Source organism: Euprymna scolopes, chromosome 14 (assembly GCF_053919585.1).
Source record: "Euprymna scolopes isolate OS-2025 chromosome 14, ASM5391958v1, whole genome shotgun sequence".
Classification (NCBI taxonomy): domain Eukaryota; kingdom Metazoa; phylum Mollusca; class Cephalopoda; order Sepiida; family Sepiolidae; genus Euprymna; species Euprymna scolopes.
Genome location: NC_136495.1, coordinates 76,772,336 through 76,789,510, shown reverse-complemented (window position 1 = coordinate 76,789,510; position 17,175 = coordinate 76,772,336). Strand labels below are relative to the sequence as shown.

The window sequence follows — 17,175 nt, the reverse complement described above, 5'->3', positions numbered from 1 at the left end:
AATGAACTATTTAATAAAGACTAAATGTGTTAATTTGGTTCATTTTTATTGTATACTTTTCAAAAATGTTCTTTTCTCATATTTTATTTCAATAAATCGCTTCACAATAGAAATACTGATGAACAACAAAAGTGAAGGAACTAATTTGCCTTGTCATCGCTTCCGGTAGCAGACACACCAAAAGTTAGGAAGTACATTAGCTGAATATAACCCAAAATTTGATTATTTGCTTCAGGTATTTGTATCCTACATGCAAAACACTCACAAGAATGGTTTAAGTTCGCACCATTCATTTGTCATTTGGTATCAATTGCTGTTGCATGCCAGTTAATGTTCCAATCTTGACAATCTGTCAGAGACTAGACCATTTTAGTGTCCTTTTAGCTGTCGGGCTGACGCATCTGTTCTGAGTAACCCTAGGAGGTCCACCCTTGCAGGAATTGCCTTCCGTCTTTTGGGTGAAGCAAGTTTATTGCTTGTTGTCTGAAGTGCCCTCATCGGGGAATGCCAGTAAGGCTGCTAAGGCATTTTTTGCAGGGTCAGAGTATTCCTTTTTTAGGGGTGTTTGCTTGATTCTCCCCACCTTCTGACCTTGTTACATCCCACCACAGTAAATGCCAACATGCAGAAAACCAAAGTCATTATTTACAAAAACACATAAAAGTTCACAAATTAAGGGAGTTACTTGTTCTTGTACATGCTCACGTGGGATCCTCTCATACTGAGGACTTGCTACTTGAAATCAAAACTCTTTATTTACATTTTAAAAAAGGACTACATCTACCCAAAACTGATGGAAGATAGAAGAGGTTTATTCTATTTGATCTTCATTCCAAACCACTGACAAGAGGAGGAGGGGCAACAAAGAGATTAATAATAACTGCTTAATGATATTTTGTCAGCCTATCTCATTTTTTAAATTTCTTTTACACATGTGCTTTCAACAAACTGTTGCCTTGTCTTTCTCACTGTCTCTTTGAGCCATGTGACATCATATCCGTTTTTATTAATTCGTAGTCTTTGGTTCTGCAAATTGGTCTCGACCGACCTTTCAATTCCTGTTATTGTCAACTACCAGTTTTATATACTAGTAGGTTTACTCACCCAATATCTAACTGTACCATTGAAAAATAGTCAGTCTTTTTTATCGAGCAACCATACTGATTATCAGAGATATCGGTTATAGTCAACTAACATACTTCCTCACTTCTGGCATGGTGGTTCTGGAAGCGGTGACAAGGCAAATCAGTTCCCTCATTTTTTTTTCTCTCACACCTATATCCCTCCTGTGCATATCCTCTTTATTTATTACGTTTTTCCGATCTTTCTTTTTTTTTTTTTATTTAATAATCATTGAAAATATTTTTCGGTCTTATTTTAATTAAGAATTATTGAAATTAGTTTTTTTTTTTTTTTTTAAAGAATTATTGAAAACGTTTAAAAAATTTTTGAAAACTATTTTGGGAATATTATGTATTGCATACGTCTTTTTATGATGTTTGAAATTATTTGGATTTCAATAATTGTATTTTAATCATTTCATAAACATATTTTTTATAAAACTTCAAATAAAGTAAAAACTTATTTTTTAATTTTGTTATGAAAAGTGCAAATAAAGACTAATTTTGTGATTTTTACCTTTTTATAATTTTTATTGTATATTTATATTATTTGCATTTTTTTTTAATAATGTCTTATATTTTATTTCAATAAATCGCTTCATAATAGAAATACTGAAGAACAATACAAGAGAAAGAACTGATTTTCCTTGTCACTGCTTCTGGTAGCGCTATGTCAGAAGTTAGGAAGTATGTTAACTGACTCTAACTGACAATTCTGTGATATAAAAGTTTACATTTTGTTTTTTCCAATTTATTTTTTTTTAAATTTATTTAAGCACTAGCAGGGGGTACCCCGCGTTGACTGGGTGTTTGAAGATGTGTATATAGGAGGGGAGGCTGTTTTAATATTATAAAAAAAAACATGATGTTATAAAAAATTGGAAAAAACAAAGCAAAACCACGAACAAATGAAAAAAAAAAAAAAAAAAAAGGTCTAAAAGAGGAAAAAAGGTTTAGGTAGGAAGGCAGGCTTGAACCGGAAGCATCGAGGCTAAGGCAGAAAAAAAATGCCTGGCCTGACACTTACCTCTATGCCAAAGAGACACAATTGAGAATGGATAAAATTAACCACTTGCAGGTGGTTGAAACTAACGTCAACCTTTTCTAGGTCAAACATGACATTATTGTCGTAGTAGCAGGAGGAGGCCGAGTTTAGGGTGAAGGAACACCCACACACACACACACACATTTTAGCTTTTATATTTATAGATGGGCCCCCGCCCTGGTTTAGCTAATATGTGACACGTAAAATTGAAAGGAATAAAAAACAAAAGGAACGTGAAAGAATATCAAAGGAAAAAAAAAGAAAAACCCCCAAAAGGTTACAGCGTAAAATGCAAATATGTTTATTTAAATCTAATTTTTTGTTTTTTTTTAAATGGAAAAACAAAATTCAAAAAAATAAAAATTACTGTGTATAATGAAAATATTTTTATTAGATTTTATTTATTTTTCTTTGATTCAATGAAAAAGAAAAAAAATGAATAAATAAAACCAGAAAACTGACCATGTTTTTTATTTTTTTAATGTTTTCTTTTGGTTTCTTTTTTTGTATTGTTTTCTTTGTTGTTGCTGTTAACCAATTTGAATGTCGTCTGATTCCAATATCGATAGCGTGGTAGTAATTGTGCTAATGAAACTCTCAGAAATGCAATGTATAGAAATAAATAATGAATAAGTAACTAATCCGAAAATAGGAAGTCAGCTCCCCCGCCTAGTATCACGTATAAAATCAGTGCAAACATAATAGAAGTATAAAGACAGTAAATAAAATATTAAAGCGACTAATCGGTGCAAGATTTGAAGAACACTGGTGGCTGACTGTTAAAGTTCCTTGTAAAAACTGGAATCCAATGTTAGTTCGTTTCGTTTAAGTAATCCTTCGAATCGCACCCTTCCCCCCCCCTACAAAAAGAGAAAAAATATAAAGGAAGGAAAAAAAAGGGAAAAAAGAAGAAATTTATAAAATGGCACAAGTAACCCACAGAATAATGGGATGTAAAGTCGCGTTTCACCCGACTGAAAAATGCCAATCCATATTTTTTAAGCAACTAAGAACTCAAACCGGTGTTCCTTGTATATTCCCCTGTGGATGTATCTGCAGCGGCGTTAAATGGTAATAGGCAGAGTATGAATCAAATAGAGAGAAAAGATTTTACAATTTCCATTGATTCTAACTTGTTGTGGCAGTGAACTCTCACCGGAAAAAATATAGAAATGTACGAATATCAAGGAACTGTAAGGGTAGTAAGCCTATAGCACACATCAGATCCTTTGCTGAAGTGTGGGGACATTACATTTAAATGTAATTTCGTGATTTTTAATCCTATTAAGGTCAAACTCACACGGGAAAAAATAAGTTCATTTTATTCATATAATAATAAAGATAAAATTTTATTCAATTTTAATTATTATTGATGATTTTCTATAATTAAAAAAAAAATCATTTTTATGCATTTTTAAATTTTTTTGCAAAGAAAAAAAAATTCTATCAAGATTCATATATAGCAATTTAGAGCTTAGTGAGAGAGATGAGTATTTGAGTGGTGACTTTGAAGAAAGCACAAAATGAAAGTAGCTGCTGATTCTTGAATAAGAGTAGCAAGAGCAATCCACTCATCACTGAAGTCCAAGAGAATTGCTTTCTGGAAGCCAAGGTAAAACAATCTGTTGAGCTAGGCCATCCACTCATTACTAGTTCATCAGGTTAATCCTGGCTGGCCTTTTTTTCTCAAGCAACCAGTATGTATACTGGTGGATCCACTCATCACTAAAGCCAAAGATAATCACTGTGAAAGCAAAGTAAATCCTCAACAAGGTGAAACACTCTGTTGAGCTTTGGTTATTCTCAAGATCAATTGAATAACGTACAAAACAACAGGTGGTTAACCTTCCATTTGCACAAAATCTTGTACAGTATGAAGATCAAATTCCACCAAACTAATGATCTTTTGATGAATTTCCAGCAAAGGCTACATCATATTGACTTACATCTTCAAAAAGGGATTGCCACTTAATTCTAAATAGAATTCTTGTCTACTGTTGTCGAGCGCTAGATGGAAAGTGAAGGTGACTGTGGAAAGGCCATATGTGTCGCAACAGAATTAAACTCTTTGTCACACCTCCAGGAAACCCCATACATTGCTGTCTGAGAAGTTCTGCAACTTCATCAGTCCTGATCCCTGAATCCCCTCCAACTCGACAGACTAGCTCCATAGACTGTCAGTTGAGAAAAACTCCAACCATATCTCCTCCAATATGAACACCTTGATTGTCAGTATTGGTGAAGTTGAATAAACTTAGTTTATTTTGATTTCCACTTTTTGTTTAGTGGAAGTCATGCTGGTGTATACCAAGTTCTTTCTGATTAATGTTTATGTAATTCCACTTTCATTTTTAAACTTTACATAAAAAATTAGTCTTTAACTTGAAATGCTTTTTTTTTCTTTTCTTTGTTTTTTTTTTTTTTGAATGGTTTTATTTTTAATAAAATATGTTAGAAACAAAATTTAAAACATATTTTTGTTGCAAGATATTAAAAAAAAACATTTAAAAGTAAAGACTATTTTTTAATGTAATTTTTAAAAATATATTTTTATTATATAAATCCATTCTGAAAAGAAAAATTCAAAGTTGAGATTAAAAAAATATTTTTTTATTCTGACATATTTTATTAAGAATTAAACCATTTCAAATGAAAGACTTCTATGTAGAGTTTTAAAATTAAACTGAAATTACATAAGTATTCATCAGAAGGAACTTTTCCTTGGTATACATCGGCAAGACTTCTGCAAAACAGAAAGTGGAAGTTAGTGAAATGTTTATTTAACATAATTTCAGCATGAAACTAGTGTTCAGGTGACTTTCAGAAGATATGTGCTCTAGTTTCAGGCTCCACCCACAGAACATAATTGAGTCTTACGGCAGCTTCTTTAAATGAACTGTATTCAACAAAAGATTCTTTAAGAGATACACTTTGCATCTTCAGAAAATATCAATTATTGGCCAAGATATGACCTTTTATTTTCCTTTCCAAAAAGTGATTTGTTTTGAATGGCCTGTATTGTACTTTGTTGGACAAAATCTAGAGATAATTGGGGAAAAAAAGCAGATTGACCAAATAACAAAATCAACTCCAATTTTTTTTTTATATTTTGTCATTATTATCAGAATGGTGATGCAAGATAGTATCTGTTTGCTTACTCATAAAATTTGATTTTCTTTGTTAAAAATATAATTATCAGATCAATTTATGTAACTTTTGGAATATGACATCTTCGTTGCATGATGAGTACATGCATCATAAAGATTTGTTTTTACTTTTGAATTTTATTTAAGTTGAACTGTGGATTTACACCCATCATGTTTAAGAAGGCAGACAGGGGGGGGGAAGGGAGGAAGAAAAGAAATGGGGGTAGGATCTTATGTTATTTTCAAATTGATAAAAATAAGAGATGTGAAGGAGACCAGAAATGAAAGACGGATTGGAGAATCTCTTACGATGGTGAAAAGTGATGCATATGCAAATAAGCAGACAAGTTTTATTAATTTGTGAAATGAAAACAATGGTATAAATGTAAAGAGAGAGAAATTGTGCTGTACATTTCTACAACCACAGAAATGATTGAAACAAAGAATTGGAAAAAAAAAAAGGAAAAAGCAGTTAGTAATTTTATGTGATATTTGTTCATTTTGTTTTTCTTCCCTTTGCTACATTTTGAAAAAATTAAAATAAAATTTTTTAAAATTTTATTGAACAATTTCAACTTTTTTTTTCCCCCCAGCCAAAGATCCTGCTGCACGAGGATTTGTGGAAAACAGTTTTTATTCTGGTCTGACTCCAACCGAATTTTTCTTCCACACAATGGGTGGACGAGAAGGATTGGTTGACACAGCCGTCAAAACGGCAGAGACCGGTTATATGCAGCGACGATTGGTGAAAGTGAGTCGTTTTCATTTTAACTAATTAAAACATTTCTTTTTATGCTTTAAAAATATTTGCCACTTGTCTAGAAGTCCCTTCTCCCACACGATGAAAAAAAACAAAAAGAAAAATTTGTATGATGTATTATCATTTTTATTATTGTAATGATTTACTTTTGGCATCCTTATAACTCTCACTTCTCTTATTTTGTCCTTTAGTCCTCACACTCCATGAGTTATCTTCTGACAAAGGGAGAAAAATTGCTGTTTTATAAGTCAAAATCTACCCACTTATTGTTAGCTAGTTTTTGTCCTTGAAGTAGTATTTTATTTTTAATTTTAGCTCCTTATATCAAGCAGCTTCATGCCTTGTCTGGAGCAATTTTTATAAAAAATAAATACTTTGTTGATGTAATTGGCAGTTGAACAGAGTAAAATGTTGAATTGATTTTTTTTTATTTATTTTTTTTAAACGTTCACTTCTAACAAGGCATAGCGCCACTTGAACGTAAGCGTCTACTATTTGGGACCATGCCTAGGAAATGTTTGAAAATATATCTTCTTGTTTTGGGTGTCAACCATTTCATATTTGTGTTCATCAATTATCGTGAATTAGACGAGCGAAACTGGGAGAAGAGAGAACAATAAAAAAACAAAAAAATATAATTGCTGTAAAATGGATTCGATTTCCAATGAAAAGCAATACAAAGTAACAATTAAAATAGAAAGCTTTTGTTTTTATGCTCATTATTCATTTGATTCCCGTTATTCGTTTGATTCCCATTATTCGTTTGATTCCCAGTTCTGAAACACAAATGGAGTCAACAATGTTGTCAACATTAACTTCAAACTGAAAAAAAAAGAAAACATTTACTTAATATGCAATAAAATAATAGTCCTTGTCCAGAATTCCACCTATATAAAAAACAAAAATAAAGAAAAATCTGTATGATGTACGTACCTGTGATGGACTAAAAATAAAAAAATCATATGAATCCATAATAAATAATTTTATTTTTAAATAAGAAAATCAAATTTTATGAATATCTGTAGAATGACTGTCTTACTTGACATTTTTTTTTTAATGGCAAGCAACAAAGAAAGATAATTCAACAATAATTCAAACTTGCGAGATTGATGTTGTAATGCCTACGAATTCCCATTAATTGCTTAAAAATGATTTTATAAAAATTAAACTACTTGATCAATTTATTCATATTATTCGGATTCTTCAGACTACTATTCTCATCTTGAGTGTGATTTTCACAATGTTTCGGTCAATGTAACCTCTGACCTTCTTCAGGTGTATCTTGTCGAACTCAAGAATGTTTGTGTCAAAAAGATATGCTTGAACATCAGAGATTACATTGGCCAAAACGCTGTGAAAATGACACTCAAGATGAGAACAGTAGTCCGAAGAATCCAAATAATACAAATAACCAATCCTCATCTCAAAAATTCAGAAATGTTGATCAATTTACATTATTTTTGGAATATATTTTCGTTTCATCATGGATACATACATCATACAGATGTTTCTCTTTTATTTTTTAATGTAAGAAGAATTCTGGACAAGAACCTAAATTTTGAATATAAATTAAAAATTAATTTGAAAATGCAATAATTTTAAACCAAGTTGATTTTTTTTTTTTCAGTCGTTGGAAGATTTATGTTCTCAGTATGATTTGACTGTGCGCAGCTCAACGGGTGAGATTGTGCAGTTTTTGTATGGAGGAGATGGCCTTGATCCAGCGGCCATGGAAGGTAAAGACAGGCCAGTTGACTTCAAGAGAGTTTTGGATCACATAAAAGTGAGTCTTCCAATCGATTATCGAGATTTTCACATCTGTTTCTCCATTTAACGTGTCTTTTTCACATCAGATGTCTGCTGCACGTTAGCCATGGTGGTGTGAAATTATTCGCTCCATGAAACGCTATCATTTATGTTGGTTTCAATGTGCCATTGCTTGAAGTCATCTTTCAGTAATTCCAAGTCTGTCTTTTGTCTGTCAATTGAGATTTGAGATGTGTGTACATCGATTTATCCAATCAGAGCTTAGTTCAACATCTTCATACCATTATAGGTGGTTGCAATGCAGAGCTGATTCTGTTTGAATGTCCTGGTGTTACGAAATCAGACTAGCTCTCTGGCCTAAAATGAACCAAACATAAATGTTATTTTTTCCCCCTTTCCCTTTGCAAACTCAATTAGTAAAATCGGAAAAGTTGATGCCTAATAAATCTAGGAACGGCTTAAACAAAATTAAATGGGTTTTACTGCTGCAATATGTGGACGAATGTAAGAGAAGCTCTTCAATATTTTAGTCTTTCACGTTTTATTTATTTTTTAATGTTATTTAGGTAAGAAAATTCTAATTCACATATGTATAAAGTTGAGAATTACAATAAGGTTTTGATGGGTTTTTTTTTTTACTTAGAATTGAATACTTTTTCATAACAGAATCATCATGATTAAGAAATTGAATGTCTTTACTAAACAAAATGAAATAAAATAGTTTCTAGCTATTATCTCTTCACGGCACACCAATAATCATTCTGTGGTGCATTAATCTGCCGTGGCACAGTGGTTGGGATCCACTATGTTGGAACATCTGGTGCTGCCAGATTAGGCTGTCTGAAGATATTGACTTGTAACAAAAATTTTCCAGATTAGGCTGTCTGAATATATTAACTGTAACAAAAATTTTCCTTTCCTTTTATAAAACTCAATCATATTCTGCAAAGTCAAAAACAAAGACAATTTTGTTCTGCAGAACAACCAAACTAAACTCCATGAATAAATATTTGAGGATATAAAGAACTTGAAGCATAAAAGCTTTTTTCCAAACTTACTGGATTCAGCTGAAAAATGGGTTGATATGCCATAAAACAAAACAATCAAAACAAGTCAGTTGTATGGAAAAATTGGAGAAAACCTTGTTTGTATAAACAGATGTTGACATTTTATTGGGGGCAAGCAAAGAAAAGGTAAGGCCAGAAGACTTGGAATGACTCAAAAACGATATTAAGTAACAGCACATTGAAACCAACATGAGTGATAGGATTCTTCTACAGAATTCACCCGATATTAAAAAACAAGAATAAAGAAAAATCTGTGTGATGAATATACCCACGAGAAAATAAAAATATCATATTCTAAAAATCATGTAAATGCATCAAGTAGTTTTATTTTTAAATAAAAAATCAAATTTTATGAGTAACTAAAGAACCGCTTTCTTGTCCGCTATTTTGAAAACGATTAAACAAAGGGAGATAACTCATTAATTCAAACGAGATTTATGTTTCATTGCTTACGAATTCCCATTAATCGTTAAAAAATATTTTTCTTTATAATGATTTAATTACTTGATCAATTTATGTGATCTTTCAAATATGATATTTTTTGTTTGTCATTATACAGTTCTTTATTTTTTATTTTTAATATAGAAGGAATTCTGGACAAGAACCAATGATAGTTTCATGGAGAAAATCTGTCTTGACACAAATCACATTTGCAATAAATTGAGAGAATCAAATAGTTTGTTTTTTCAAACATTTTGAGTTATAATGAAAAAAATTTTTTATTTTTACTAATGGGTCATCGCTTCTCAAGGCCTGGGAGACCCTCTGCGATAAGGGTTAAAGAAATCCTCAGTAGGACACTGATCATTGTCAGGAGAAAAACAAAAATAATAGGTGGGATTACTTAGGACTTTTGATTATCCAAGAGGACAGCTCAAAAAGTATTTGTTTACATTAGACTTAAAGATGGCCTTGCTAGAGTCAATTGGGAAGCAGACTCGTTCCACGGATGGAATCTTCTTAGAAACTTTGTCCATAGAAGTTCCACTTAGTTTTTGGTACAGAGAAAGAAAGGGAGAGACCATAGATAGAAATTCAGATGAGCACTTGCTATGAAAATAATGATAGAGCAGAGACAGGTCTACAACGTTTTTTTGTGGGGAAAGTGGTTGCAGGGAGGAGAAAAGGGCATCACCTACCAGGTTTCAAAGTAATTTTCAAACTCTGTCAAGGCAAGCTCCTTTCCAGATGTGGCAACAATACTCCATTTTAGGATGAATTTGGTTCTTATATAGGTAGAGGATTGCATTGGGAGTATGGTACCCTCTAGAGTGGTAGAATGATGCAACCATTTTTCTGGTCACCTTGGCAACAGATTTGATGTATGTTTTCTATTCCAAGTCAGGAGTGATGGTTGACTCCAGAAGTTTGTCAAAGCAAGGGGCTTTTTGAGACTTATCAATTGGGGATCAGAGCGTTTATGGTGAAAAGATAGAAGCTTGGTTTTGGATGTGTTAAAATTAACCTGCCACCTTTTGCCCCATTGCATCAGATGCTCAAAGTTGAACGAGAGAGATTCTGAGATATCTTGGTCATTATTGGCTTTTGAAGTGTTGCCATAGATAGTGTCGTATGGGCAGAATTGTAATCATGTAATAAAACTGAAAGAACTCCTCTTCAACAACACCACAACGAACACAGATAACTCTCAATTCTAGTACTCTTTCTCAGTTGTCCAAAATTCAACTACCACCATTTTAATACTTCCATGTACCTTAGCTGATCCCCACATATGCTAAATGGTTACAACTACAAAAGTCTACATCTGCGAAGAGAAGCCCTCTTTTACTGGCAGATGAGCAGTTGTAACATGTAAAGCATTGTATTCTCTTCTCAGTTTATATGCGTCACTCTTTATTCTCCTACTAGCCTCCCTCATGATCACACAAGTGGGTTACAGATCATTTTACGCTATTACTCCTGTGCAGTAGTACAGTTATTTCTTCCTCCCTAACTAAAGCATCAAAAGTACCAGGATCTGAATTAGTGATGGAATAAAGTAGATCCGTCCTCTCTCACTCTCAGACTTATATTGGAATCTGTTTTTTTTCTAATCAACATTTTCTGACGATGTGTTATCACTGTTGTCTATTACTGCTGCTAAACTGAGATGTGAGCATACATCTCTCACATGCCGAGGTATGACATTGATGAAGATTGACTGTAAACTTATCAATCTGGTGATATGACCAGATCTGAATTTCACTGTGCAATTTCCTTGTGAATTCTTCACCTAAACTCTGTCCCTCTTTTTATAATGTGTTTCAATTCTTTGGTAATCTGGATGGGACACAACATTGACCCCTGGTATGATGTCAGTAAATTGGCAGATATCGGAATTCTGGAACAATATTGGAGTAGTTTCAAAGCGTAATGCCTTTTTCATTCAACCCAAGAACACAAAGTGGAGAAAATATTTAAAAAGTAATTTTTAAAAAAGTTTAACTTATTTTTATTTTAGCGAATCTCTTTAGGCTATTATTTAATTTAAAAAAGGAGAGGGGGGATTTACTAAAAATAAATGAAACAGTTGGTGACGACATATTGATTTTCTTTACAATAAATCTTGAAATATATATTGAAAAAAAATTGGTCGATTCTCTGTTTTCATTTTTTTAATCAGAAACGTTTTTATAAACCCACAGGCTATAACATCGTATGAGTGCAAAGATGAAGAGGCTTTGAGTGGTGAAGAACTACTGGAATTGGGAGAGAACATGTTGCAACAACCGAGATTCACAACTGATTTCCGAGAAGATTTTCAAAAAGAACTGAAGTAAGTCGCATTCTCAGTCGTGCATGCAAAAGAAACTTTTTTTTCTGTATTTATAGCTGATTTTTTAAATGAAGAAACCAAACATTTTCTTGATTTTAAATTTCTTTTTCTTTCTTATTAGTTTTCAATGTTTGAGTTATCTACCTGTTATTGATTATCTCCCTTGATCTTGAGTTGTGCCGGCTTGTTAAATAATCACCATCTTGGGTGAGGTAGAATTATACTCATTTTGTTGAACATTAGAATCTACAGAATTTCAACCTGAACTCTTTATTTAAGCTACATGAGCTTGTAGTGCAACAATTAGTATTGTCTATAAAGAGGATTAAACCTTCAACCTCCAAAAACCTGTTACATAAAACTGATTGTTACAATGCATTTCACCAATATGTTTCCAAAGAGAAAATATCGGCTCATCAGTTCATTAATATTTTTTCTTGCATTAAGAAGTCTTGTTTTGTTTTTTTTCATCCATTATTACTCATGGTTTTTATATATATATATATAGCCAGATTGATGATTAACCATATTTCAGCCACAAATGTATTTTTCAGAGATACCTCTTAGTTAGTCATAAAGATTGTAGGACACTTACTAATGTATATCGGTAACACTGATGTCTCAGTTTCAGCATACTGTGAAAATTTAGAGTAGAAAGATATAATCAGTTTTATTAACGATTTAATCATAAATTTTTTGGTACTAACCCACATTTTTACATATAACTAGCAGGCTGTCTGGAATTGCCTGGTTATAAGGTACACTTAAATATGATGTTTTAATTCATGAAGATTACATACTTATTATTATAGAGACAATTCTCAATCAATTATTATATTGAACCAGTAGTAGTGAGATTAAAAATAAATATGACTTGGGTGCCATCAGCTGAAATCAAAATCAAAACCTACAACTCTTGATCTTCGTTTCTTAGCCTCTGAACCACACCTATATATATATATATATTCACATTCACCTGTCATCCCATTTTTAGAAGATGGAATTGATCGTCGAAAACAAAACTGAAGCAAGCAAGAAAGGATGGCTGGACAGTTCAGGTTTATAATTATATAGATATAAAAGAAGGCTTTAACTATCCTATTGCTATATAGCCGGGTTGTGTGTATATATATATATAAATGTATTTGTCTTTAAATGTATGTATGATGCGTACATAATACATTATGTAAGGTCTATATCAGTGTGTAGTGTGTATATATATGTGGCTTGTGTTGTCTCGTATTCATGTATGAGAGTATATGTACAACAGGACAGTGGTTCCTTTTGTGTCTACAGTTCATTTACTATGGAACAATACATAACAAATATATATATATAATCACATATTGCGGGATGCTGAGATCAGGCACCTGCCTTGCTTCATTTCTTCCTTTTCTTGATTCTTCCATGGTTGCCTGCTGCAATGAAATTCTTCCTCTGAAGGAAAACAAACCTACAAGTCATATTTTTACATGTAAACTTTATTACCATTTTCCCTTAGAGATACGCAACCCTTCATTATCTTTTACATCTTACTATATTGCATCCGTTAGCTTCCACGGGCATTCAGAGCCAAAGCTCCTGTCCTCTATCTAACTCTGTAACTGACTACATGTATAAATCTAATTCTTTCTTTATTTGATTCTCTGACGTCACCAACTAGGTCACCCCTTGTTTATCTAAATTATTATTGTTTATAAAACTAAAACTCCAATTATTTTAAAATTCTAACTGTAAATATGTTTTTGTTTTGCTAACATATTTATCTTGCTTAAACATTTGACCTTATAATTATCTGTTGCGAACTTACACGTCTACTATTAAATGTTTAATTCCAATAACAATTGAACAATCACAATGCCATGACTGGATGATCCACTGTTCAACACTGTAAACTCCTAAAAAAAATTTTGAAAGTAATTTTAATATTAAATAATATTGTATTTACAAAAGACTTTTCATAATAAATTAAATAAAAAAATATTTATGCACTAATGGCTTAAAATACAGATTTCTGCTTTACTTTGGTGACATTGAAGAATTGAAACTTGTGTTGATTTTTTTTTTTTTTTTTTTTTTTTCAGAGATTTTCTCCATTTGGTTTGTGGCAAAATTGGTAAAACATGGGGAATCTACAATTTAGATGCTTCTCAAAGAGCACAACGATCAGGTTGCGTATTTCTATTTAAAACATTATGCTAAGGCATTTCTATTTAAAACATTATGCTAAGGCATTTCTATTTAAAACATTATGCTAAGGCATTTCTATGTAAAACATTATGCTAAGGCATTTCTATGTAAAACATTATGCTAAGGCATTTCATGTTTGTACTATGTTATTACCTTTCACACATTTTTAAAAAATTCTGATCATCAAAAAAATAAAACTTTTTATATATATACAATAGAGGTTGCCCAGCGTTAACCGTTCTTAAAATATGCTTAAATATGATATTTTAATTTATGCAGATTTCATATTCATTATTAAGCCAATTCTCTACTATTTTATTGTATCCAATACATAAGTGACAGCCTTGCCCGGTCGTAAAATACATTTAAATATATTTTATTTATGAAGATTCTGTATTGATTATTATATTGTACTCAACATCCAGTGGTAATTTTAAAAGTTAATAATATGACTTAGGTGCCTTCAGCTAGAATCGAAACCAAACCATATAGCTCTCCAGTGTAATCTGTTACCATATGAGTTAAGTCCATATGCATATCAAAACTTTAAAAATAATGTTAAATGTATATTTTCGCATGTGTATAAGATACATGTTTAGTCGACTTAGGCCTGCCAATTTTTTTTTTTCAATTTTCACCCATGCAGCTATTTTTTACCAGTTATAAACCAAATTAAATTTGTTCCACAGGCCCGAATCCCTTATATATCAAGTTTCAAATTTGTAGATCAAAAATTTAGACAGTAGTTTGGTAGAGACCATTCTGCACAAGCAAGGTCACTTTTCTATATACAGTAGAACACCGGAATGCGCCATTAAAAATTAGCCACAAAATACGATACAGTATATAATACACATGTATATAATCAAATAACATTATAAATAACATTGTAATCAGAGGCCGGAAAAACATTGTATTCCACATCCTAATCTGAAAAAAACATATCCTAGGGCCATTGTGTGTGTGTGTGTGTATATATATATATATATATATATATATATATATATCAGGGAATAAGCTACAGGGGTACTATGTGGCGAGTTGGGCAGCAAGATATCGATTCATGTTAGACTTAAACTTCTGCATGTCGGTATAGTTGGGAAAGCAGGAACCCGGAAGGGAATTCCAAAGTCTAGTAGTTCTGGGGAAGAAACTACTGGAGTAGAAGGCTCTCTTACATCTAGGGATCTCTACTGTGAAGGGGTGGGATTTAGCTGCTTGTTGGGTTTGTCGGAGATATTTATGTTGAGGTGGTACAAGTGGTTGCAGTTCGTCGGAGCATTCACCATTAAAGTACTTGTAGAACAGGCAGGGGGATGCTACATTTCGTCGATGGGACAGAGGCTGAAGCTTAGATGAAAGTTCAGGACCTATCAGGTTGGCGACTCTCTTTTGAACCGTGTCTAGGAGTGAGAGACTAGTAGCAGATGCACAAGCCCAAATATGACAACAATACTCCATACATGGGCGAATGGTGGCCTTATAGAGGTACAGGATACTTTCGGGCGTTAGTAGCTTTCTAGCATGGTAGAGAGAACTTACCTTCTTCGCAGTGGTCCTGGCAATGCTCTCAATGTAATTGTTCCAACTCCTGTTTCCTGTGAACGTTAGGTCGAGGAGTTTAAAAGATGTACTTTCAGATAAAGAGACTTTGGCCATTGCTATTGGTGGTAGAGAAGGTATCTTGTAATTATTGAAGGAAACAAGTTTAGTCTTGGCAGCATTAAATGTGACCATCCATTTTTGTCTCTATTCCTCTACAGATTGGAGGTCATCCTCTAGTGTTTTTGCCATTCCTTTAGATATGTGTTCATTTGTTTTCCTGTTGTATCTGTTATAGAGCGTGGTGTCATCAGCATATATACCCATCTCACAGGCAATTTTGTCAGGGAGGTCATTTATGAATATTAGGAATAAAGGTCCAAGGATAGAGCCCTGAGGCACTCCCGCATTTATATCATATTGGTTAGATGTACGACCGTCGAGGACAACCTAGATTTTGACAGCATCAATTTCATATTAGTGTCAGTTATGGAATATGTCAATTTTATACAGTTAATTTTAAAATCAATCATCATTTTTAATATATATATATATATATATATATATATATATATATATATATATATATTAAAAAGAATTCACTGTTTGAAACGGTCAATAACAATTTAAGATTTAATGGTTAGAAAGACCAAAGGAGTGTGAAATTGTTTTTAATAAATATTACTATTTGTTAAAAATAAAATTTAATTTTTTTTTTCAAATAGTAAAATAAGTATTCACCTCAGAAAATTATAGTTTTTTTTGTTTTTTTTTTCTTCCTCTTGTATGCTATGGTGCTGGTAAGTCCTGGGATGACTTGAGATGTTTAGAGTTAAGTCAAAAATGATGTTTATATTTCTGATTACAGTTTTTGATGTCTGTTTTATGTGTTTGTAATGCATGAAATTGTTTATAAAAAAATTCAATTTTATTTTTAATAAATAGCAATATTTATACTACACTGAAAAATTAGTTTTCAAAATAAAAATGACTTAATGAGTTAATAGGACCGGGAAGAAACTGAATATAATAAATCCATCACATGTCACATGACGATGAAAAAAAAAAACCCAAGTATAAAAACACCATGGTTCATATCTCCAAACTAATATAGTTCCTTGCACTCTAATTTCAACATTGGATAAGGGAAGTGGTAAACTATATCATGTAGATATTATTTGTTAAAGCATGTGAAAGGATATTTATTTCCAAACAAAATGGTGGTATTTTGAGAACTTAAAGTGCTTTATTTTCTGGAATGTCACTATCCTAGTAGAACTACTGTAAAATCTTGAAATATCCAAAGCGTTTTTATGGTCGTTCGCATGATTTTAAAATGAAGTTGAATGTTGGTACCTTTTATCTGTGATAGAGAAATACCATGAAAACAACAATACAATTGTCATGGGCAATGACTTCAACTCGGGTTCTTGGTGCACTAATTTCAACACTAGATAAGTTGTTGTATTATTCATTCCAACCTTACTTCTTCCATTTGTATACATGGATTATATCAGTATAAGAGCTTAGGATAAAGTACTGTTGCCACATCTGGGCAGGAGCTGCTTGGAGCACCTATCCTGCCTTGATAGTGTTCAAAACTGGCTTTGAAACCTAGTAGGCGATGCCCTTTTCTCTTTCCTGCAACCTCTTTCCCCACAGAAGAGATGTTGCTAGCATGTCTTTGCTCTATCGTTATTTTCATGGCAAATGCTCATCTAAGCTTCAATCTCTGGTCCCTTACCAAACTTTTAAAGAAAA

General features: G+C 32.3%; 1 protein-coding gene across 1 annotated transcript in view; it reads left to right on the top strand.

Annotated features, from left to right (window-relative positions):
• The window catches only part of LOC145293102 (DNA-directed RNA polymerase III subunit RPC1-like), a 106,161-nt gene that overhangs the window by 61,597 nt on the left and 27,389 nt on the right, over positions 1-17,175 (top strand). Inside the window, exons 22-25 of the mRNA XM_080139478.1 lie at positions 5,906-6,063; positions 7,700-7,855; positions 11,552-11,682; positions 13,767-13,852. Of these exons, the coding sequence (XP_079995604.1) occupies positions 5,906-6,063; positions 7,700-7,855; positions 11,552-11,682; positions 13,767-13,852 (531 nt within the window). The remainder of the gene's footprint in view (positions 1-5,905; positions 6,064-7,699; positions 7,856-11,551; positions 11,683-13,766; positions 13,853-17,175) is intronic.